This window comes from Rhodamnia argentea, chromosome 3 (genome assembly GCF_020921035.1).
Source record: "Rhodamnia argentea isolate NSW1041297 chromosome 3, ASM2092103v1, whole genome shotgun sequence".
Taxonomy (NCBI): domain Eukaryota; kingdom Viridiplantae; phylum Streptophyta; class Magnoliopsida; order Myrtales; family Myrtaceae; genus Rhodamnia; species Rhodamnia argentea.
This window is the reverse complement of record NC_063152.1, coordinates 24,229,127-24,254,293: the sequence shown is the minus strand read 5'-3', so window position 1 is coordinate 24,254,293 and position 25,167 is coordinate 24,229,127. Positions and strand designations below refer to the sequence as shown.

The following is a 25,167-nucleotide window of genomic DNA, read 5'->3' as shown; positions in this document are numbered from 1 at the left end:
AAATGAAGCTCCGCATTCTGGTCTCAAAAATGGCTTTTAGCAGTAACACTTCCCGTATGTACAAAACCGGTCATAAACGTGCGAGCCCTGATTGTCTGTCTTAAAGCTTTAAAATCCATTTTAAGTTAGGTAAAAATACAGAGCTTTCAGAGACTTCCGACTAATGATAATAAGCCCTGCATCATAAGGTTTTCAGATGACACGTGTGACAGCAACCCCGAAACAGGCACTAGCCTTTGCAATTTACATATAAAGATGTGTCCCTATTCTCCATATACATCGACTGCAAGACAGGTTGGTACAAGAGCAATATGATTTTCTAAGCTACTAAAACACATTGTATGAGCTAATGTTTGGTGACGTTGTAGTTAACACAATAAATTACAAGGACTCTCCGTAGCAATCTCTACGTATCCAGCTCACTCCTACTTCCTTCTGTGTCATCAGAAACTGGAATTTCCTCGGCAACTTTCTCTACCGACTCATCGTTTGCATCGGCAGAAGATGGAGGTGGGTTCTTTTCTGACGAGTCTTCAGTCAGAGTTCCAACGTCCTGAAAATGACCCAACCTTTCTGATGCACTTCCAGGAGCATTCCCACCTGCATCAATTCCATCACCAAGTATATCTTCATGAGCTTCCATCTTCTCCAAAGACGAATCCTCGACTTTCTCTTCGCCATCCACCTGGAAAGATGCATTTTTGGTTTCCGGCAACGATGCAGCAACCTGTGACTGACCTCCAGTCTGTACATTTGCCAGCGCAACCCCAGTAAGCTGAGTAGGATCCCCCCCATCATCAGCTCCACACATTTCCATTCTCACCTCAGAGGGGTCCTCAAGATTCTCTTCATTCTTCCCTAAGAGAGACTGATCAATTGTGGAAACATCTTCAGGTGCAACACTAGCAGACTGAGATTCAACCACATTGGGCACCTCTTCAAGCACAGCCGCACCAACCGAGAGAGCATCCTTCCCATCACCAACTTCAGTATCTAGTCTCACCTCGGCAGGGTCCTCAACTTTCTCTTGATTCTTCCCTTGGAAAGAGGACTGATCTATTATGGAAACATCTTCAGGTTCCATACTAGCAGACTGAGATTCATCCACACTGGGCACCTCTTCAAGCACAGCCCCACCAACCGAAGAAGCGTCCTTCTCATTACCAACTTCAGTATCTAGTCTTACCTCGGCAGGGTCCTCAACTTTGTCTTGATTCTTCCCTTGGAGAGAGGACTGATCAATTGTGGAAACATCTTCGGGTTCAATACTAGCAGGCTGAGATTCATCCACACTGGGCACCTCTTCAAGCACAGCCCCACCAACTGGCGAAGCGTCCTTCCCATTACCAACTTCAGTATCTAGTCTCACCTCGGCAAGGTCCTCAACTTTCTCTTGATTCTTCCCTAGGTGAGAGGGCTGATCAATTGTGGAAACATCTTCGGGTTCAATACTAGCAGGCTGAGATTCATCCACACTGGCCTCCTCTTCAAGCACAGCCCCACCAACCAAAAAAGCGTCCTTCCCATCACCACCTTCAGTATCTAGTCTCACCTCGGCAGGGTCCTCAACTTTCTCTTGATTCTTCCCTTGGAGAAAGGACTGATCAATTGTGGAAACATCTTCGGGTTCAATACTAGCAGGCTGAGATTCATCAACACTGGGTACCTCTTCAAGCACAGCCGCACCCATCGGAGAAGTATGCTTCCCGTCACCAACTTCAGTATCCAGTCTCACCTCAGCAGGGTCCTCAACTTTCTCTTCATTCTTCACTTGGCGAGAGCACTGATCAATAGTGCAAACATCTTCAGGTACGATACTAGCAGACTGAGACTCATCGACACTTGGCACCATTTCAAGCCCAGCCCCACCAACCGGAGAAGCATCTATCTCATTGCCAAATTCAGTATCACGCCGTTCCTCTTTTCTCTCTGATGAGATTTCAACCTTCTCATCTTCCGTTGGCAAGGACAAAGAGGAATTTTCCTCTAATACATCTTCCAAAGTAACTGCAGGAACCTGAGAGGGGTCCTTGCTTTCTGATATATTTTCAGGCCCCTCCTCAATTAGGAGAGCAATGCCCCCATCGCCTTGTACAATTTCATTAGCTTTCCCCTCCAAGGAATCCTCAATCTTCTCTTTGTTTTGCAGTTGGAAAGACAGTGGTCCATCTCTCTCAGATGTATCCACAGGATCCACATCCATGCTTTCAGATGGATACTCACGCACAGAACCACCCAACTTAGCAGCATCCATTCCCTCACAAATTGCAGTTTCATGCTCTGCTGGTTTCTCCTCAAAGGAAGGCTGAACAGTTTCTTCTTCTGTCAATTGAAAAGATAAAGGTTCATTTTTGTCAAAGGCATTCTCAAGCTCAACTACCTGAGGAGGATCCATGGTTTCCAATGGATTTTCATGCACAACTGCGCCCACCGGAGTATTATCTATTCCATCATCAGTTGAAGTACCATGTCCTGGTTTCTGCTCGAAGGAGTCCTGAACATTTTCTGTGCCTATAATTTGGGTAGATAAAGGCTCACTTCTTCCAGATGTACGTTCAGTCGCAACATCAGTAGGATCCACATTAGATCCATCATCAGGTACAACCCCAAGCCGAGAAGGATCTCTCACATCAACAATTTCATACTCGTCGGCTCTCTTCTTGGAGGAGTCCTCAACTAATTCTTCCTGAGAGCATTCCATCCTTTGTGGTAGGTTTACAGGTTCATTCCCATCAACACAAGGAGCACCAGTCCCATCACAAATCTCATCTGATTTCTCCTCATAGTCATCCCGAATCTTTTCTACACTTGTCCTTTGCATTGGTAATGGTTCATTTCTGTCGGAAGCATCTTCAGGAAGAACCTCAGCAATGTGAGAAGTATCGTTGCCATCACCAATATCAGTTTCATGTCCTCCTGGTTTTATCTCAGATAACTCGACGTATGTCGCAGGGGAAAAAACCAGTCTTTCAGATACCACTCCGGGCTCAAGCTGATTTACTTGAGAAGATTCCTTGTCTCCCGATGCTAGGTCAGGCACAATTTCACTCCCTTGTGAAGCATTTTCCCCATCATTGATTTCCTCGATAGGCCCTTGTACTTTCTCAAATGATGCCGAACTCTCAACAGGACACTTGACCGGTGAATTGTCACTTTTTCCCTCATGTAGGTTTACAGGTACATTCCCATCAACATGAGGAGCATCAATCCCATCGCAAATCTCATCTGCTTCCTCCTCATAGTCATCCTGAATTTTTTCCATACTTGTCCTTTGCATTGGTAATGGTTCATTTCTGTCGGAAGCATCTTCAGGAAGAACCTCAGCAAACTGAGAATTATCCTTGCCAGCACCAATATCAGTTTCTTGTACTCCAGGTTTCATCTCAGACAACTCGATGTTTGTCACTGGGGAAGCAATGTGTTTTTCAGATACCAATCTGGGCTCGAGCTGATTCACTTGAGAAGATTCCATGCTTCTTGATGCAAGTTCAGGCACAATCTCACTCCCTTGTGAAGCAATTTCACCATCATTGATTTCCTTGACTGGTGAATTGTCACTTTTTCCTTCATGTATTACCATGGAAGATGAAGGCAGACATGCATCTCCCAATCGATTCTCTGAACCATTCCCTAATTCCAGAGAAGCATCTGCCTCAGCTTCAAGTTTTTCTCCACCCAGTGTCTCAACAAAATCAGCCGAAGACATGACATTTGAGCCCCCTATAGGTCCTTCACCTGCACAGATATTTGAAGAGGGATGTGTTTCTTCCAATATACATGTAGGCAAAGCCCCGTTGACCACAGGCAAGTTGGTTCTATCTACAGCACCATTCTCCTCCCCTTCTCTTTGTATTTTCACAACTGAGCTGCCAATGTCGATATCCATGGGGATTGAGCTTTCTGAATTTTCTCCATTGGTTGTTAAAGGTAAATCTGCATTTCTTGACAAATTACCTAACACCCTGTCAGCATTCTCAGAAACTTCCATTCTGTCAGAAGTCTGAGCTTCGTCAACTTTTGCTTCCAGTAAAGCAACTCCACTGGTCATCGGAACATTCTCTGAGGGGGCTTCAGTTTTATCTCCTTTCATCGCCAAAGCTAGCATCAGATCCATGTTCTTCGGCACGCTTCCTGAGACAATTTCACTAACCTGAGGGACAGCATCACAAACAGCAGTCTCCTTGTCCTGGGTTGCTTCAGAGCCTCCAACATGAACTTTTTCACATGCATTCACGCTCTGTCCTTCCTCTGTCATCAAAGAGAGCGAGGGGAGAGCACTTTCTGAGATATTTCCTGAGCTAGCCCGAACAGCCTGGGAATCATTTATTCGGCCATCACCAACCAAATAAGTCTCAGGGGGCACCAATTGTACTGAATGCTCTGAAAGCGAAGATCTAACCACTTCATGATAATCACTGACAGCATCAATTTTCGTTGATCTTCCGAAGCCATCGAGGCTGCTGCCATGGGGTGAATTCAGGTGCTCCTCTGATGGAAGCTCAGTTTTTCGTTCAGCATCGCTTTCCTGTAAGGCAGTAGGATCAGGCACAGCAGAATGGCCTTGACTCTCAAGGATTGCTGTCTCTACTTCACAACCACCTGAATCACTGCCAATTGTTGTCTCTGAGGAGGGGCCAATAGAACTGGCAACATCAATAAAAGAAGACTTCCCGGAGTCCCTACAAGAGATATCTGCTTCAGAACCAAAACTATTCACGCCAGTCACTGTCAGCCCTGCTTTGCCTAAAGATGCCAAAGGCACCCCCATGCAGGATGCGTGACCATCAACCGAAGCAGATTGTCTCCGAGAAAAATTTTCAGTCGATTCTATAGCATCTGCAGGAGCTTTCTCCATGGACTTGAATTTATTCTCATTGTCCGAACCACAAGCAGCTTGTCTCTGACAAAAATTTTCAGTCGATTCTACTGCATCTGCAGGGGTTTTCTCAATGGTCTTCAGTTTATTCTCATCGTCAGAAGCACATTGTTTAACATTGTCTTCTTCTACAAGATTTAAATCTGCATGTATAACTTCTGTGGCAACATCCTTCACGAAATACTCTCCATCAGGTAGTGTTAAACCAGTGCCTGTTTCAGCAGAGCCAACAGTGGTCAGGGATGGAGGTTCACGGATACAAGAGCTTGAGTCGTGAGCCTCGTTTGAAACAGAATCATCTCTCATAGAGGAGTTCTTGTCACTATCTGTAGCTACTTTTTTTGATGAAATAGCTGACTCCTTCGCATATTCAGAAGTTCGGTTTACAGTCACCTCACGGGAGGTCTCACTTGCAACTGATGGAAGTGCGTACACAACTTCACTTTGTCCACCAATCTTCATTTTGCTTGCTGAAATGTCAAATTTCTCAAAACCAGGAGGAACAGCAGGCATTTCATCCAAGCTTTCAGAAGTAACTTGCCCTTTGACAAAAGTGCCTAAAGAGCCAGTGGCTACCTTACTTTCAAGGGCACAGACTACAAGTTTTGAAACAATTGGCAACTTTTTCTCTTCTACCGCTCCACTACCTTCAAACTCATGCTGATTACTCTGAGTTTGAAGATCAACCCCAGGAGTATCCATTTCTGCAATTGATCTACCTGAAAAAGTTGAGTTCATTACACTCTGCTCTTTGTTCACCTCAACAGAAGCATCACCTGAACTTTGCAAGATTGAGGTACACAAACTCTCTCCATGCAACCGTTCACCAATTTTAGTTTTGGACAACCGGTTTTCCGACAAAATTTCCTTCATCATAGTAGCAACATAACGGACATCAGCATTGTTCTTTTGTCCAAAATTGAGGCCTGCAAAAGATCACAAGTCCAAAATTGAGGCTTATAATATAAGCCTAGAAAGAGAAAAAGAAAGTGAGGTGGACTTTTACTCTGAGGTCTGGAGGAAGTGTCCTGGCCTCCTGTTGAGTTGGCAGGTGATTTAAATTTAGAAGGAGAATCAGTTGGGCATGTAGACTTTGGATCCTTGGTAACATCTATCAGCTGCTGACCATCAACATCTTGTTTGCCTATCATAAGAATTGCTTTATTTACAAATGATTCTGCAAGTTTAACATGTGTCTGAAAAATAGATTTTGTATGCTGACCTGATGAGACATCTGGAACCTGAGTCAAAACAGAAGCCGGCCTCCTGCCCCTCCGCCTGGGTGTCTCAGCTCTGCCCTGGTTTTTACGAGTTTGCCTTGTAACTTGAACAGAACCAGGAGGACAAGTTGAGGCTGAAACGAAGCCATGAGCATTTTTCCCGTCTTGAGAGTACACAGCTCTACTGCTACTTTCTGAAGGTGTAGAACAATCAAGGCTAATGGATGCTGCAGACTTAGATGTTGACAAAGCCACGTGTGCTCCTTCCAAAAGAGTACTTGTTAGTACAGGGAAAGGCAATGGACTTCCACCTGCACTTCCTGGTGGCCCGCCACTTTTTGAAGATGCAGATGCCACATCAGCTGAAGTAGCACTTTGAATTTGACCTAAGGAACCTGCATAAATTCCAAATGCTTAGTAACCTCTCTACAAAAACTTATCTTGTTTTAAGAAACTGACATTTCGTTTTATCATTCATGCATCTGCAGGTACTCACTTGAGACATCATGGCCACCACCTTGAGCTGCTGATGAGCCCACTGACTGCTTGCTTTGAACAGAGTCTGAATTTTTCGTGTCCAGAACAGATCCACCTGTTGGTGTACAGAGCTCACCAGCTCTTGCAGTCCCAACATTACCGATTTCAATACTAAAGACCTCTAGCTTATTCATCTCATTAACACTTAATTTGCCAGTTTGGTCTGCTTTTGAATTCAATTTCACATCCTGACCAATAGGGCCATCAGATAAAGTGTGAGATGTGGGAGTCTTTCTCCTTCGCCCACGCCTTGGTGCTTCACCACCACTTTGACTTTTTTGACTATCCCCTCTAATCTCCAAAACTGTGGAAGGGCTAGAACTCATCAATGGAGAACCTACGACAGTAGAAGACAGAGGTGAAGGGCCTGATGGCTGCATGGAGTTCAAAGCACTTCCTACAACAGGAATCGATGTCCCACTCGAATCTACTCCAACTAATGCTGCAGAAGTAGATTGAGGACCTTGGGTTGCAGGAGAAATGGAAGCACCTTCACTGGGAGTAATGGTCTTAATCATTGTTGAATCAGCAGATTTACTCGGAAATTGCTCCTTTGTTGTTGGATCCAGAATAGGTAAGTGATCCGAAGCTGCGTGACCCACCACAGCCCTTTTTCTTCCCCTGCCTCTTGGTGCTTCCGCTCGACCTGGAGCCTTCCGTCCGGGTTCTTTTGCCTCTGGCGGAACAGAATGACTTCCAGGGGTAGTTTGAGGACCAACAGTAGGAGGAAAAGGACTTGCCTGGGATGTAGGTGTGAATCCGCCAGCAGATTGAGGCATGACCATGACATCAGTTTTCAAAGGAGTTGATACCTGAGATTGCTCAAGACCGGAGGAAGCTGGGTGGGTAGAAAGAACTCCTTGTGAGTCTCCATGAAGTTTAACAGCTTCAGTAGGGGCTATAACAACAGGTACTGTTGGAGAACTATGTGCAACCACTCGTTTTGGTCTTCCTCGTCCTCGTTTAGCTGGAGGTGTTACCTCATTCTTTGCGCTCACGGGTGATGGCTGTATAGAAGGAGATGATGCAGGCAGAGGAAGTGGAGCCACAGGCAGAGGAAGTGGAGCCGAAGGCTGTGTAACAACGGCCTGCCCTTTGGGCTCTACAGGTAAGTTTGTTTTTACATCTTCATCCTTCAACTTAGGAGATCCAGGAGATTCGACTTGACACATTTTCTCAAATTCCTCTTCAGTCATTTGCTCTTCGTATGACCTCACCTGAGCAAGTAACCATACAAAGAAAAGGTAAGGGATCCTTCAAAGCGAGCACATGCCATAGAAGATCATCATAGTCAATCGGGAGATTTCTAAAAACAGACAAAATAAACAAACCTCTCTTGCACGCTTGCCCCGTCCATATTGTTCAGTATCAAGGCTGCCTGCATACCCAGATTTCCGCTTCACACCATTTGTCGACGTCATCCCGCTGTTTGATACTTCATACACCTTCATTGCTTCATAAAATTCTTTCAACTCATCATCAGTCAATAGGCGAGGAGGCAATGGAGGTAGAGGTTTCGAATCATCTTTCTCCCGTCCATGTACCAATTTTGCCCATGTGGCCTGCATTGTTGAAGCATCAATCCATATCAATTATCAGTTGGCAACAACAGTTCGGCAAATACATTACATTAATCATCCTACAAAGCATACCATCTCCTCTTCATGTCTTTGTTTGTCAATTGACTCGAACACATCAATCTCTGGCTCGCTGCAAGTAGTTATACCACATATACATACAGGGATGAGAGTTCAAGCCATGAAGACGAAACAGGAAGGAAAGAAGTAAAGAAAACTACAAATACTGAATAAAGGCGAAAGAGGACCTGGCAAATAGAAGAGTTCTATGTCATGGAAAATTACAGCTCAGAAGGTCAGTCCAACAAAGGGAGCAATACAAAGTGATGTGCAAGCATGCAGTTTTAATATGGGATTCTGGCTAAACAATCGATCGACATCAACAAGAGCAAAGCTAAAGAGGAACACCCAAAAAAAGAGAGTGGGTTGCTCCAAATGGAGATTGATTTCCATTCAACTACCTACACAGACACAAGTATCCCAAAACATCTTCTCAACCAAAAAAATGAAAGAACAAACAGATTCCGATGGCTATGTTAATCAATTTTCACCTGCCACCAAGCAGGAATGTTAAAAAAAAAAATGAAAACCACTGAACTACTTTGCCTGAGGTCCACAAGTACACTAAATGCAGCAGGGAAAACTTTCTAATTTTTAATTTATACTTGTGGTACCTGCGGGCTAAAATGTCATTTAGACGATCATCATCTAGGACAGGAGCAGCTTCCTCTTTCTTGCACTCTCTAAGCAGAGACTCTAGGTATTCTCTTCGATCCTCTGGACTGTGAAATGAAACAAACACATCTTATGTTAATTCTAAGAGACCTTTGAACTTCTACTTCGCTGAGAAAGGAATTGTCACTGGTCAGGAGGAACTACTGGCTTAAGAATATCATTTTACCTGGTGTCATTATCAAAAAAGCCAGCAGTAATACTCTGATTGGCAACTCCAAGCTTGTGCTCCGCTGATTTTCTCACTTGTTCTTCTACAGTTTGAACCTTAGAACATTAAGTAGATAGAGAGATTTCAGCAAATGCACATTCCAAATGCTAGTGTCTGGCATGTTACACCCAACAGATATGGGGAATTTTTTAGAACAAGGCAAGCAACATATCAAAGGCACACTGGAAGCACTTCCTAATAACGTGGACAAAAGTTCCGGCATAACAAGGCTTGCACTGTCTATTCGCACTTAGGCACACAGCATGCCATTGGTAATGATTCTAATATGGTCCCACAAATTCGCAAGCTGATCCTAGGGTATGGTTTCCTCTATGTCGGCCTAACCAAGGGCCTGACATCAATTCCAACTTGCTGAAGAGCCTAAATTATCTGATTCCTTTCTCCTATCTTTAAGGAAGGGTTCCACTTTCATTCCCTCGGTTCTTAAAAGGAAGGTCTACAAGAGCTAATAGAGTGGGATGCTACATCCACTCCATCGGCTAGGCCAGCTGAATAAAGTTACAATACCGTAGGGCAGGCTTCTCTCGATACTACATCGGAAGCTGGTGCATCAGTTGCGCCAAATCACGATAGGCACAATGTTCTTTCCAATGGAGTCGCATATCCGCGGTTGATCTAATCTATATCTAATAATTCTGGTTTGACACTATTTAGAATCGCTTTCTCATATTGAGAAATTCTGTCTAGCAGCATTCAATCACAGAATCCATTGACAGCTGCATATTTCATTTCTTCAAGATATGATATAGCTAAGTAGAAATTGTTTTCATTCCATTTAAGGAAGTTGGTTATTGAATATTTGTGCGGAAATTTTGTAATGCTAGGGGAAAATCACTTCTGTTGTGAGCGTTATGCTAATCTTATAATGGGAAAATGACCATGCAAGTCCGAAAACTTGTCAACTTCAGACACTTGAATACTAAAACATGAACTTGGCAACTTCATGCACAAACAAACTAACCGTTTCAAATCGAAGAACCAGTACATCCTTTTTCTGGCCAATCCTATGTGCTCTAGCCTGTGCCTGGAGATCGACCTGAGAAGCTCCAAGTAAAAGAGAAGCTTTTTCAGCTACAAAGAATCTTCCTATATGATAGCTAAAAAATAAGAGGGAAGGATCTCATATATTGCCTGTGGATTCCAGTCAGTGTCAAATATGATTACAGTATCAGCTGCCTGAAGGTTTACTCCAACACCACCAGCACGGATGCTAACATAGAAAAAGCTTTGTCATCAATACAGAACAAAACTAATCCAACCACAAGATCCATCAACAAAACTATTAAATAATTGGGGCTCGGCATTTTTCTGCAAGTGGTACATCAGTATCATAGAAAATAGCAAAGAACATCCTATGAGAAGCAGTGCCCGAAAATTGGCCAAGTATAATGCAAGCGGCCATCTTACCACATTCATTGTTAGAGCTAGATGGCAAAGAAAAAACCAATTTCCAACAAATTAATAACTTACAATTTTCAGGAAGTTACCCAATATTACCTCAGTAAAAATATAAAAAAGGGAGAATTAGGCTTGTTGAATAAGTCAATAAGAGCACCACGGTCGCCCCCAGATGTGTGCCCATCCAAACGAAGATAGCGATACTGTTTCATGCCGAGATATTCCTCCATTACATCAAGCAACCTCGTCATTGTGGAAAAGAACAGAACCTGATGAATAAGAAAATTTAATTTTCTCCCTAATATGAGTTTCTTAGCACAGAAACCAGCCCATTCAAAAGGTACAAAAATGCCAAGTTTTTCCAAGCAAAACTATGTAGATGTCGACGAGGTCCATAAAGGAAACATTCCTCTAAATCATAAGATCATTGATGCATGATATGAGAATCATAATTTCAGATGTCACTCTAAAGTGACACTAGTAAAATTAACGTCCATCACTATAATACAGTAATCTAATTTTACTGACCAGTGGAAGAGTCTCAATAATGAAATGTTCAACATGGATATGATAGATGACATTCATACATATAGTGTGGGTAATATAAGTATGCACATGACCCTCTTACACGATGATCCGTAGCTTTCAGTTTCGGCAGCAAACGATCTAGCATCTCTAGCTTCCCGCAGAGTCTGATGATTGGAGGCAGATAATGCCTGGGGATTAAACTATCAACCTAGCAAAAACACAACTCAATTAATTCTATATGTCCAAGTGAAAAAAGTATGCAAGCATAAAATGACCGTATGCTACAATTTCAGAGTAAAAGGTACCATAAAAGCTTTAGTTTTGGAGTTGTTTATCTCAAAAAAGAATTTCAAGAATACCTCCTAAACTTGCAAATCAATACATCACAGAGAACGAAACACATTATGAATGAAGAGAAAAACCTCATCTGCATGAAGCTGACTGATATAAGGATGATTGCATATATTCCTAAGCTCAATTACAGAGTTCTGCACTGCCCGTGCCTGGCAAAGAAGCAGCCAAATGAAAGGAATACTTTAATATTGGCCAAAAACTTGCGATTAGTGAGACAATTTACAAAATTCTTCCATTAGAGAGCAAAATTCCAGAAACTAAACCTTAAAATTCCCCAGAGACCCCAGATTCTGTTCCACTCTCTTCATCAGCAGCTTTTGATATGCAGAGGCTTCACATCTTATTAGCCTTTCAATCTTTTCGGGAAGCTGATTTTCAACCTACCAGAAGAGCATGGAACATTGCAATGAATTAGCCAAGTAACTTGTCAAAGGTATGAGAAACATCAACATTCAGCTGACAAAGAAACCACGTTCAGCATCCTTAACCCATCTCTTCATCTCAATGATCAAATTAACAGATGTCACAGTGGTAATTTACATATGCATCAGCAAAAGGTGATCAATAAGACACCAAATGCGTCCCGCATAAAGATGCCTGATAATATGGAAGCCAACCACATAACTTACCAGAATAGCAAGTTGCCAAATTTGATTAGAAAGGCCCACTCAGAAAACGGTGATAATTTACATATGTCACATTGGTAATTTACATATGCATCAGCAAAAGGTGATCAATAAGACACCAAATGCGACCAGCATAAAGATGCCTGATAATATGGAAGCCAACCACATAACTTACCAGAATAGCAAGTTGCCAAATTTGATTAGAAAGGCCCACTCGGAAAACTTTCCATCAGAAATGAGTTTGTACATGACAGATATTCAGTAAGTACGTATTCTGTTAGAAATAACCGTATGTAGATCAAGCTACACTTACTAAAGTATCTTAACCCATTGAATGGGTTTGAGCCCAGTTGCTTGAGCTAAGATATAGCAAGAAAAGAGGATTTCGGCTCGATGGCACTGCTAATCTAACCAGAAAAGACTAACTGACAAGTCTTTTGGAGATTGCCTAAATTACACAAAATATTGGAATCAAGCTATTGGAGCACATCTCCTGTTACTTGTCCTGTTGAAAGAAGTTTGAGAGGGGAAACTTCGAAAGAGAATATTCCGTCGCTCAGGTTTTTTCCTTGGGCCATGTAACTTAAATACAGGAAGGAGAGAAATCTTTTGTTTCAAGCGTCAATCATATGGAAGCGGGTAGTAAGGGCAGTTCAGTAGACATAGTAAGGTAGCGGATCCACCATCCGCAGTCTATTTTCGTTCTCTTCCCTGAAAATATGGTTTAGCATAAAAGCTCTGTCTAAGCCCGTAAGGTGCAAGCCTGGCTTATGAAATATTATCCCATTCCTTGGAGCAGTAATAAAAATATGTCACTAGCTCTCTCTGTAAAGAGGTGCATTATTCCCGTTGTATATTATGTAGGCCACATTCAATTTTTTGTAGCTCCTTAAGTGCCAGTCCATTGTTACATATGCGTAAAGCTATCTAACATACGCATAAAGCTATCTAGGAAATTGTCTTAACAGTGGCATTTCTGTACTGACTTAAGGCGGCCAGGTGAATGTAGTAGATATTGGATGCTTCTGGATTTTTCAGTAGAACTCATAAAAGTAATAAATAAGACAACTTGATTACAGCACCTTTTTCAGTTAGAATACTTATTGCTGTTGTAGTTTGTACATACTAAGTGCTCCAGTAACTTAAAAGTTTTGCTTGGATTCAGCTTTTCACCACATTCATAAGAAAGTTAAGGTCAGTGCATTAATACGACCTTGAACTCTTAATGCGCGTATAACCAAGTTCCAGGGAGGGCATGCTCTACTACGTAGGGACAATGCCTTATCAAGGCACAAAATCCAGAGCCAACGAAACGGCCAAAGAGGTATTATAACGAATTAAACCAAATTCTGGTCCAGCATGCTAGTTACAGTGTCAAATGACAACAGATATTCCAAATACCTTCCCATGAATAGGACAACAAAAGTATCAAATTTACGGTAATTACAGTTACCAAGACAAATGCACAACTGGTTGCATTCTTAAGAAGGGACATCAGATGCATTTCATCTATTAAACACCACATACCTTGTGTTTCAGCCTTCGAAGCACAAATGGTCGAAGAACTTGGTGAAGCCGGTTGATAATCAAAAGATTCTCCTCCTCAGACAACAGTGCCTGAATGACACAAGGACACATTAATGTGAGATTTTGCTGCATACCAATATCTCTGTGTACCCTAAATATCAAAAGTTTAGGAAGAACTAACTTCATCTGGTGAATTATCACCATTGCTCTCAAATGGTTTGTTGAACCACTGAGAAAAATCCTCTGATGAGTTGAAAATATTTGGCAATAAGAAGTTAAGTAGCGCCCACAGCTCCTCAAGGTTGTTCTGGACAAATTTGGATATATACTGTGGTCAATATATTGCCCCAACACCCACTAACAAGATAAAGACCGAACAATCTCCTATATGATGCACCTGTAATGGTGTCCCAGTCAAAAGCAATCTGTGGGAGCTCTGATAGTGTTTCAACTCAGCATTCAACTTGCAAGAAGCATTCTTAATTCTGTGACCTTCATCAATGATAAGGTAGCGCCAGTGTATTTTGCATAATTTCGGTCTGTCATGCTTGTTCATAAGATACTCATATGTTGTCAGAAGGACATTGAACTTCTGATGAACAATTTTTTCCCTGGAAAACATAACACGAAGCATCATATGTTGAAGCAAAACAAATCTCAAGACTTCTAGTGTCAAAGTCAAAAGATTTACTGGACAAGTAACTGTCAATGTTCCATATAATGCCAGACTCAGATGCATAGAACTTTTTGGTCACAGCAAAATTCAATGAGAAACTGACACAAGTGAACTTATTCAGGATGCATGTAGGTGAAATCCACATCGAGACCAAAGCTGAAAGCAGCAAAGCTCCAACAACCAAGGGCAGGTATCTAGGTACAGAGAGCACCATTTACAATTTACTTTCCTACCTTCTAATCAATTCATTTGAAGGATGAATGAAGGATCCTGAAAGGGTGCTGATTGCAGAAAACAAAAACAGAGCTGTACTCTAAAAATATTGAATCTACAAATCTATGCCATAAGTCGTGAACATCTTCGGGTATATATTCAGATAATTACTTCTGGAAGTATAAATCAACACTCAAACAAGCATATTAACAGTTGGTGACTGATGAATTTGAGGGCTACTGATTGTCTGACAATGAGCAAGGAATATCCGTCTTTCTGAGCTACAATACTACTGAGATGAACCTGATGCATAAAGACACTGAGCGCTACTCAGATGATGAACCCTTTACTTTTGTAAATTCCACATACTACTGAGATGCCTATCGCAGTGGCAATCTCTAACCAGGGATTAGGGGCAGCCATCATGCCACAAGAAGGCCAAGGAAGAACGATTTCCAGAAGATTGACTAATTTCTCACTCAGATGAAGCTGACTGCTGCCTCCCTCCCCTCCCCTCCCCCCCCAAAAAAAAAAAAAACAAGTAAATTAAACTAAGAGAGATGATTAACTTACTTGAATAATCTACGTCTTTCTTCTGGAGAACCAGCATAGACTATTTGAAGCACGCCAGGGGCCCAGAACTTGATTTCAGACTCCCAGCCGGGTAAAACCGAAGAAGGTACAACAACTAGAAAAGGCCCTTGGTCATTTTTTGCCTCCATCAGATAACAAATTAAGGAAATAACCTAAAACAAATAGTATCAGAAAATCAGTAGCATGTAAAGAAAACTCTGACTACCGAAAGCAAGAAAAGCTGCTTCATAATAATAATGGGTCTATCGGATAACAACCTGAACAGTTTTACCAAGGCCCATTTCATCGGCAAGTATTCCATTTAAATGATTGTTGTACAGAGAGACCAACCATCTTAGACCATTTAATTGGTACCTGAAGGCAAGATACTATGTTGTAAAGGATCTCAAATTGGGTAAGGCAAAAGAAACCTCCCTCAGACAGGTAAGAAGGATAAACATAAGGCTTTTGGAAGGGAAAAGGAAGTTGCAGGAAAGAGAGAGACAGAGACAGACAGAGAGACTTACTCCCTCAACTTTCCACCTTTTAGAGTGGTTGGCTGCTCTGCTATACTCTCTTTTATGCTGCAGAAGATTATTCTTTCTCAATAAGTACATGAAACACAAGTAATCCCAGTAAAAGTAGAAAATGCATGCATATCGATAACCAGGACATGACAGTGGCCATAAGATTATAGAGTAAATCTTCAGCAGCTACAAAATGTTATGACGAGAGATGGAACAGTACCTGTGAGCCATCATGTAGTATTTTTCATTGCTCTCTTTATAGTGCTGCAGAACGCGTTCGGAACATACAACAAGCCAGACAAGTATAAATTAAGGAGAGTTCAGAAGTGACACTTGTTTACCAAACAAAACAGAAAAAGTAACATACCTTTGCCTGGTCACAATCATCTTCATTCTCAAAAATAGATTCACTCTTGTCCAATACATTTAAAGATTGTTCTTCATCAATATCATTGTCACAGCGTTTTGCCACTGCCTTCGCCTCTTGTAGCTTGGAACCAAGCTTCTGAAGATACTTCTCAGTTTCTTTGAGCAACTGCTTAACACGATCTGATTTCGTATCCTGCGACAATGTTGAAATTCCATGTCAAAACGACAAAAATAAATGATAGGAAGAATCAATGGCGTCTGAATGAATCTAAGTCCTACCTGTACCATGCGCAGGTACCCCTCAACATCATTGATCTTAAGTAGAGTGAGCTTCTCACGCTGGATTCTGTCATTCTTCTCACGATGTATTCTTTCTTTCCTTTTGTGAAATTCCTTCACATACTTGTTAAAACCCCTCAATCGTTCTCTCTTAATCTTAAACACATCATCGAGTCGTTCTCTGAAGGTCAAGAATAAATGAAGTCATAATAAGCAGTTAGAGCACCATAGGGGACAGGTAATTGAAATCAAAAACATACAAACAACATGAAAATACCACAAACTAAAGCCAGAAACAGAGACATACTTGTGAACTTCTAGATCACCAAAGAACTCCTTCTGCCGCTCACGAATTCTCTTTTGACGTTCTTCCTTCATTTTCTGTTCATATCTTTCTATCTGTCTTGTCCTGCGACCATGTTTATGTTTCTTGAATAATCGCAAGTGATCCATTTCAGCCACTACTGGTTTAAAGAAATCATTCATAAAATCACTGCACAAACAATGCAGACTGCATCAGAACTTTTAAGGACAAATAGAGTATGCCACAAATGAGAAAAGTATTCTCCGTTAAAATAAATGAAAATCTGAATGGACAACAAATACCTCCGCAGACGGTGTTGAAGCGCCAATAGCTGCAGCTTTTTCAATTCAATGACACTTTTGGTTTTTGTGGACAAATCCTCAGAAGAGCTCACAGATTTCTGCCAGGCATTATAGCAGTTAGCAGAGGCCATAATCACAATGTACCTTTCATACACAGGGATCTAATCAAAGCATTTTAGTAAGGATGACAACAATGTCCTAACTCATGTTTGTTGGTCCTTGTCCCATAGATTCAGCATCAGTTTAATGAAAATTCATGTCATCAACAAAACTATATCTTCAGTGTGATTATCATGGGCTTGATTGAATTTCACTTAAAGGTCCTATGAAGAAAGCAGAATTCACTGACTAAATAAGCACATAAAGTAAAATGTTCCGTAGCTTCATTTGTCCCATAAACCTAGAGAAAGTCAAAGAAATAGGTTAAACTCCTTTTCCACCAGAAGCAATACTTTCTTGTCCAAACATTTTGAAGCCGCAAATAGATAGAATTTCTTACATAAACAATAAAAACCCCAAAAAATTTAGCTCCAGATATCAGGAGGGTCGGGTGGAAAAGTATAAATATGGACATACAGCACAACAAAGTACAAAGAGTAAGCGACTAGCACATTTCCCTTGACTGACCTTTAACCTCTCAAAGGACGTGGCAATTCTTTGCCGAGCTTTCTGCCGCTTTTGAGACCAGTTCTGCTCATCAGAGAATTTTATTCTCTGCTGATGCATAATCCACTTCTCCAACATGGTGTGCTTTGGAGGTGGCAGCCCACAAGAGGGTGAGTTATCTTCTTCTTCCTCTTCTGCTCCCACTGCTGGCACTTCTAGGATAAAGAGAAACAGCTATTAATAGCAAATTGATGAACTGAAGGCTTATTGCCTCCATCGAGAGACCCATCTCAAAATACATTTACCTCCAAAATAATCTCTTCGAATATTTTAAGTTCTTACCACGAGATACACTTCTTGGCATCCCATTTTCAGCATCCATCAGAATTCCATTGTGATGTTCATCGATAAAAGCTCTTCTATCCTTCTCGACATTTCCGACCTGACCGCCAACTCCCAACTCCATAGCACTTGATACTATTGGCTGGCGGGTATCACCACGAAACTGTGAGTCACTTTGATTTTGCATCTCAGACTCCAGATTTTTATTAGCTATAAGGCGTCTCCTTTCTTCTTCATGAGCGTTATGGTCTAAAGATGATTTGCCACTAATCTCCAACAGCTTTGGCTGGTTGGCTTCTTTCGAAAAATTGGAACCCAATAGATTTCCAGCTGCTGAAGCTGGGTAGTTTCTCTCAGTTTCCCCGACCTTATTCAGTCTACCAAGTGGATTTGCCAGATTAGGAACTTTTGAGGGCTCATTAGACAATTGTGCAACTTCTTTAGAAGCAACTAGCTCAGGTCGATGTCCATCCATAGAGCCACCTGTTATTTGCTCATTAACTTGCAAAGATGCAAAGGGATTAAAACTAGAATGTTCAATCGAAAAGATGCATACCTTCTTTTTGATACATATTTCCAAGAGCTATGTCCAGGTGCAAAGGCTTTGGTGCCATACCATTCCTGTGAGCAACCAAAAGTTTGATAAGAAATATGTCTACCCAAAATAGGTTCATAAAGAGCTTATTACCTGAAGGCTAAGAAAACGAGGCACTGAGCTCTGAGTTGTTTTAACTGTTGTTCCTTAAACAGCATGCCAGGGACAGAAAGGCGTTTCCCTGTCTCTTTGAAAGTCGAACTTCTAGGCAACATCGCTTCGGAGACACTATTCTGCCCAGGATCCTGCACAAGCAAACAAGCATGGGTTCCCAATATACATGTCAGTGGGTGGTGTAAATCCTACATACCAGAAACTCAGCATGTGCCAAAATTTAAGCATAGGAGCCCATTAAAGGACAACACCCAGAAGGGACAGAATGCTAACTCCAGTGAAATTACTGGGAAAACCTAAAGACGAGCACCTTAGCAAGCTTGACAAGGTACCTTCAAACAGATCTCAGAGAGTATGAACAAGATATGTCACATGAAGAAAGGTTCTTGCATTTGCTGTAGCTTGAAGAATCGACAATAGAGTTGAAAACAATAGATCAAGGCTTTGACACTAAAATGCAATATCAAACCAGGAGTTGATGACTACATCAAGCCATATTGTCACCTCAACAATTAATATTACAAATACCTCCTTCAATAACAATTCAAGAAGCGCTCAAGTAATTAAAGCACAGCTCTTACATTGAATTATGACTTAGAGATTACAGTTTGGTGGCTCAGGAAGTGCTCAACTCTTACATTGAATTAAGATTTAGAGATTACAGTTTGGTAGCTCAGGTCCCAATAATTAGATTATCTTTTTCTCATCATCTTCAGGCCTACTGCACATAATTTCTTCTCCATGTTGCCCTGTATATTCCAAGCACTCCACAGCTAATGTCTGTCACCATTACTTCAAAGTACTTCTCTAGTATTGTACAGATAGATTCCTAGTCATTAATCATAAACCTTTCATTATCCTTCAACAACCACCTCTTTGATTCCACGCCAAACTAACATTGAAGTGCGCATTTGCAGCAATGCATATGTGGAGCAAAATTCAAATCTGCCATTTAGATCTTCAACAGAACTTCAGTCATCATGAAACCATTTTGTTTGTTTCACGAGAAACTTTGGACCAAAAAAGGGACCAATATGCAGCTATCATAAGCTCATAGGCGAAACTGGAAAAATCCATCAAACCAAAGCAAAAATGAAGGAGGAAGGAGGGGACCAAGGCAGAGAGATATTACTATTAAACCAGACCAAAAAGTGCTCCTTTTATCTCCAAGACCTCTTTCTGGAACTTCTGTGCCAGCATCTCACGGTCAGGTATCATTAGAACTTCTCCCTAATCCTTTCACGATGATCTAACAGCTTATTGTCATACTCTACATTTACAGTTAAAGAGTACACCGTTGATAACTCAAGGACTCCAATAATTATCGAGAGGCTGAATATTTTTGTCACATCTTAACATTGATTTTGCCGTGAAAACTGGAAGAATAGAGAGAGAATTAAATCGATGAACCACCTTATTCTTGTGTCAAGATGGTTGAGACTCATCGATTATAAAGAAACAGATAAAAAAGCACAATGTAAGTCATCAAATTTTGTTTTCTATAATCCAGTTACATTTGCAATAATTAGTCAAGACCACTAAAAACTATTTACCTTATTTGGGTCATGGGCTTTATTGAGCTAACCAGTTTTAAAGCCCATTGTGTTTACTTTTATTTTGCCCAAAACTTGATAAACTACTATATTTCTTTGGTAAATGGCCCTAAAACTCACTATAGTAAGAACCTCTACAAATTATAAACAGAGATATTATTCCTGCCCGGCAAGTATGCCTTAAGCCCATTTCCGTGTTAAAATATGCCCATGCCCATTCTTTGGTAAATGGCCCTATATCTCACTATTGTAAAAGCCTTCAAAAATTCTAGAAGAAGATATTAGTCCAGCCCAGCAAGTTTGCCTAAAGCCCGTTTCCGGGTTGAAAGATGCCTGTGTCTTTTAAAGAGTGTCTCCTGTCAAAGACAACCCTCTTTTTCCATGCTACACTCTTGACAGGCACTGATGGGAAAATAAAAAACAACAAGATCACCTTGATGGAAGGCTGTTGAAGTACTTGAAAGAGTTTGTGGCAGGATCGGACAGTATAATATCAACTGTTGATACCAGAAATGCACTACTACAACAGCCACTGCTACCTCTAGCCATAATGCAGAAGTCCTAATGACCAATTCAACTAGCTAAAGGTAAAGTTTCGTGTCCAGTTGCTAACTCAGCCTCTTAACAATATGGCCCACTGCCCAATACTGTTACAGGGCAAGCTTGTTATTATCACTCTACATCAACTGTTGATGGATATTGTTGTATTTTGGCTGCAACACCTACCTTTCTTAGTCCTTGGTGATAATGACCAAGTGTTTTCCCCCTTTTCTCATAAGAGGCTTTCTGAAAAAGAAGTGAATTCAAAAGATCCTGACAAGAAAGTGCATTGAATGACCAGGCAACAACAAGATGATCAAAGTAGAGCGAACAGTATTGTCCTTGGCAGCAACAGTCAAGATAGAAAATGAAATCTCCACCATTAGACACAATTTGCAGGCCAGTATCTAATTATTCACGAAATGCATTCAAGTCAGATCACAACATATAAAATAAAAGATACATCTGCAAGTGGATTTTGAGTCCATGGACATCAGACCTCAACAAAAACTTATTTCATAAACATAAGGGAATTCGCGTTTGGAAGGAAGTGTTTTATAAAGTTAACTACCGAACTGAATAGCAGCCCCTTCATACGACATCCTCGCGCACATTCAAACTTCAAGTATAAAAATTGAATACCTGAATGTTCCTTCTTGCATGGTCTAGAAAGCTTGACTTTCCTCTATCATGTTCCAACAGACTTCCAGAGCCAACAGCAGTAGAAACGTCGTCCCTTCGAGCAGAGGATATGAATTGGGAGGCACTTTTGCTCATGCTCTGCTCAATCTCGGTAGAACTTGCAACAGGAAGGACTTCCATGCTTCTTTCACCATGCATCTTATGAGCAAAACCATGTGAAGAACCACCCGCCTGCATTTGATCTTCCAGCCTGGATCTTGAAACTGATTACACAGTAAGTGGTAAAGATGAGGTCGAACCATCAAATAGCCATTTCAAGGGGGAAAAAAAAGAGTTTAATTACTCACCTCCAACTATTGAACTCCCCAGTGGTTCAACCTTGTTCATTTTTCCCTTCCTCTGATGGACCAAAGAATTAGAGGAATCGACTTTCTGGAAATTCTCGGCATTTGATTCAGCACCTGATGAGTCTCCTCTTTTTCTCTTAGTGTCGAGCTTTCTACCCTCCGGCTGTCTTCCCCAACTTGCCTGATCATGCCTTTCCTGTGACTGTAAACCAGCAGACCTTGGGTCAAAACTGGATAAACCTTCATTTTCGAGTGAATGACCACTTCTATGCGCTGCGGATTCGTGAAAATAAACAGGTCCAACGTTTGGACCAACTGGTTGCCTATTTGAAGAAAATGGATCGCTCTTAGACATCTCATTTTCAGCCAGGCCTGCTGTGGTAGGGAGGGCCGCTTGTGAAGATCCTGAAAGATCATATAAGCAAAAAGTGACGCACTGCCAGTGCCACATCAAGTTTGTAAAGTAATTTTTCCCACATGAGGGTAATGAAATTTTATAGGAGATTTTACCAGCATGTGTAGGTGCGGCAGCTTCTCCTGTTTGACTTCCCCCCGATAAAGGAAGGCGTGAAGACTTCAAGGCCTCAATATCGAGACCATGTTGATTAATCACAGTCTCCATAGCCCTTAAGAGAAGCGGACGAAAGTAAAAGCTATGTGAGAGAAACCAGATCAAGAAGAAAGAATCGACAAAAATGTAATTCAGACATATTCAAAAGTCCCTCCTGCTTCGATCTGCCACTTTACAGATGCCATAAGATACATATTACAAAATCAAAGAAAACCATCATTAGGCTATTTGCACCAAAGAGAGTAGCGATCCTCACACAACTGGTAAATAAAACATCTCCTTCTGCATAAGCCGAAAAGGAAAACCTCATATTCAAGCATAAAAAGCATCAATTGATCATTGTAACAGAGATGCTGCAGGTTAAGAAATGTGAAATACAGTTGAAGATCTATTCGCCTGCATTTTTCACACCAAATCCACATGATGGCAGTCAAGTAAGACGTGAAACTGAAGAAACATGTCCATAAAGACAATTAGCACTTACAGTCAGCATATCCACACACCAAAGAGGTAACTCTTCCCCTCAAGCAAGTCTCTAGAACATTTCAAATCTAGCTATTTGAAGAATCCTCCACATATGCTGGTTAAAACAAGGCTGTTACCTTGATATTACTTGATACGGCATCGAGTGTTCTTTCCCGCTCGACTTCATGTGTTGCAATATCTAAGCAATTAATGGCAGTCAATAAGTACTACCAAAGAGGGAAGATTAAAGCACTTCAAGGGAACAACAGAAACAGTGAATGGTCAAAGAACAAGCACGCACCACAAAGAGTTTCGTAGCCAGCTTGGCAGGCTCGTCTTTGGATTCTTGAATGAGCTTCTGCAGGAACTTGGCCGCCTCCAACTCGACATGGTGCGACGACGAAGGCGCCGCCATTCGGTCCGATCACACTATGCAAACCCCAGAATGAAGCTTCACAAACCAGAAAGACATCAAAGCACGTCAAATCCAGGCCATTCGCACTCAGAAAAGCGCCTTCCACCATAAATTGCACAGCACAGGCACACGATTACCAGACCCTTCCGCCAACCATAGGAGAAAAAATGACCCAAAATAAAATTAAAAGGAGTGTTCACTGTTAACTCCTACATGATCTGCATGACCGATTAAAACCCTCAGACGCCTCGAAACTTACAAAATCCTGACACGACCGACCTCAGCGAGGTCAGCCAGCCTCTGCACCGCGGTTACCCGAGGTAGGTGGCCTCGAAGGCGCCGGAAGAGGGCAACGCCGCTGTTGGTGGTCGCCGGCGAACGCGGCGGCCGGCCGGCCTCGAAATCGTCGGTGCTGGCCCGGCGGGGTCACCCCTTCCCGCTCCTGCTCCTCATTTCGCCGATCGATTCTGAGACCTAGAGTCGGGCGGATTTCTCCTGCTTCTCCGATTTCTTCCCTGCTCTCTCTGTTGCTCTCTGGTTCTGAGCTGATCGGGGAGGGCAGGTTTGCTGCTTCGATGGTTTTTCTGGAGTTGGGCTTTGGAGATGGTGGTGGGGTGTGGGCTTTTGGGTTTCGGCCGTCTTACGATATTTACTTTATTTTGATTATTTTATTATCTATTCCTTTTATTTTTTGTATATGACATTTATCCAAAAAAATAAATATTTTTTTATCTATTTTTGCTCTTGTTATTTTTCAAATAACGACTAATGTCCTTCAATGTGGAGAAAATTCGTGATCTTACACCAAGTGTTCGATATGCTTTAATACCTCCGAGAAAATGCGAGCAGTATCGGTGATGATCGACAACATTAATTGCTTCGAAAAGAACTAAGAAAATAAAGATTTGCAAAAAGAGGCTCCCCTTGCCCGATCTATGATAAAGAGTCGTCTCTTCCAAATTTTGGTGCTCGCCTTGTCAATTACTGTTACACTCCTGCGTCCGAAATTAAATTCAAGTTAGCAAAGTAGTCGAGTGGGGTAAAAGTAACTTTTGCGATTTCGCGGTTATAATATCATGAATTTAGAACAATCGAAGTCGATTTTAAAGAAATAATGATAAATAAAGATGGAGGGAACAATTTCCTTTTATTCCCTTTTAAAAGTGTTAAAAAGGAACAATTATTTTGGTCTCATGCATGATTTTTTCACATGACAATGCCTACAAAGTGCTCAACATATCAAGTACTCATTACTTCTTGAGATAAATATTTTCGTTTTAACTTGGTCGAGATAATTTCTGTCTATTTTGTCAACAAAGTGCCGTTTGAAAATTCAGGAGAGCGTAAAAGAAAATAAGATTTTGTCCATTTGTTTCGTGAAAAATAAAATATTTAAAAAATTTCTTTAAAATGATTGCTTGTATCGCTTGAAATAATTAGTTGATGACAAATATTTCCATTATCGACAACAATTTATGTATAAATATTTTCGTGAGAGAAGAGAATATTCTCGTTTATTTATTTTTATAACTGATACAAGCGATCATTCTTAATTAAATATTTTCAAAACAATTCATTTTTCAGGAAACAAACACATCCCTATTAATGAGATCCATTTTGTAGATTTGATTGAAGTACCGCTAAAACTTACCGATTAAAGTCATTAATACGATCTCTTTAACATGGAATAAATTTGGGGTTATAGGATTAAATTTGGGGTTATCTATTCCCAAACGATGTAAAGGCTTAAAGGAAACTTGAACTCATGTTTTATTATGGAACTTTGAGAAAGCAGTTTGGTTGTACTACTTATAAATCAGTAAATTATGTGAGCATAACCATTATTTCCTTGAAGTAAAACTAAGGGGTGAGCATGTTACCCAGGAACTGGTTTAAGGCCCCGTTTTCGGTTTGGATCTGGTTTCAAAAACTCGTTTGGAAATATAAGTACTTTTGCACCTATTAAGAATTGAACCGAACCGCAGCACAATCACTTAACCAACATATAATTTGTAGTGAAATGGTGCGACTTTTTATATTTTATTATGAGTGTATTGTCTTTCGCATAAATAAAAAGTCGATCGGTTCCCGAGTGGGTTGGCTCTCGGCCAATTGGCAAAATGACAA

General features: G+C 41.1%; 1 protein-coding gene across 10 annotated transcripts; it reads right to left on the bottom strand.

Moving 5' to 3' along the window:
• Nucleotides 1-206: 206 nt before the first annotated feature.
• On the bottom strand, nt 207-23,600 carry LOC115757152 (chromatin structure-remodeling complex protein SYD). Of its 10 annotated transcripts, XM_048276117.1 has the most exons (37): nt 23,300-23,599; nt 22,927-23,076; nt 22,763-22,824; nt 22,100-22,215; nt 21,590-21,994; nt 21,243-21,505; nt 18,487-18,638; nt 18,355-18,419; nt 17,799-18,281; nt 17,478-17,671; nt 16,851-16,948; nt 16,552-16,737; nt 16,245-16,425; nt 15,964-16,158; nt 15,817-15,860; nt 15,597-15,653; nt 15,348-15,444; nt 15,070-15,242; nt 14,005-14,218; nt 13,789-13,914; nt 13,608-13,697; nt 11,718-11,834; nt 11,523-11,603; nt 11,201-11,308; nt 10,672-10,841; nt 10,306-10,384; nt 10,136-10,210; nt 9,112-9,209; nt 8,885-8,992; nt 8,286-8,343; nt 7,965-8,195; nt 6,593-7,850; nt 6,099-6,491; nt 5,883-6,020; nt 2,214-5,802; nt 2,155-2,180; nt 207-2,124 (listed from the first exon to the last, which is right to left on the bottom strand). In XM_048276117.1, exons 2-37 carry the CDS (start codon nt 23,038-23,040, stop codon nt 407-409), a joined length of 11,562 nt encoding a protein of 3,853 aa, XP_048132074.1. In that variant the 5' UTR covers nt 23,041-23,076; nt 23,300-23,599; the 3' UTR covers nt 207-406. The 10 variants fall into 10 exon arrangements, with proteins under 10 accessions (XP_048132074.1, XP_048132076.1, XP_048132071.1 ...); XM_048276119.1 differs by having other exon boundaries at nt 207-988; nt 1,625-5,802; nt 23,300-23,600; XM_048276114.1 differs by having other exon boundaries at nt 207-1,038; nt 1,072-5,802.
• Between the last annotated feature and the right edge of the window lie 1,567 nt (nt 23,601-25,167).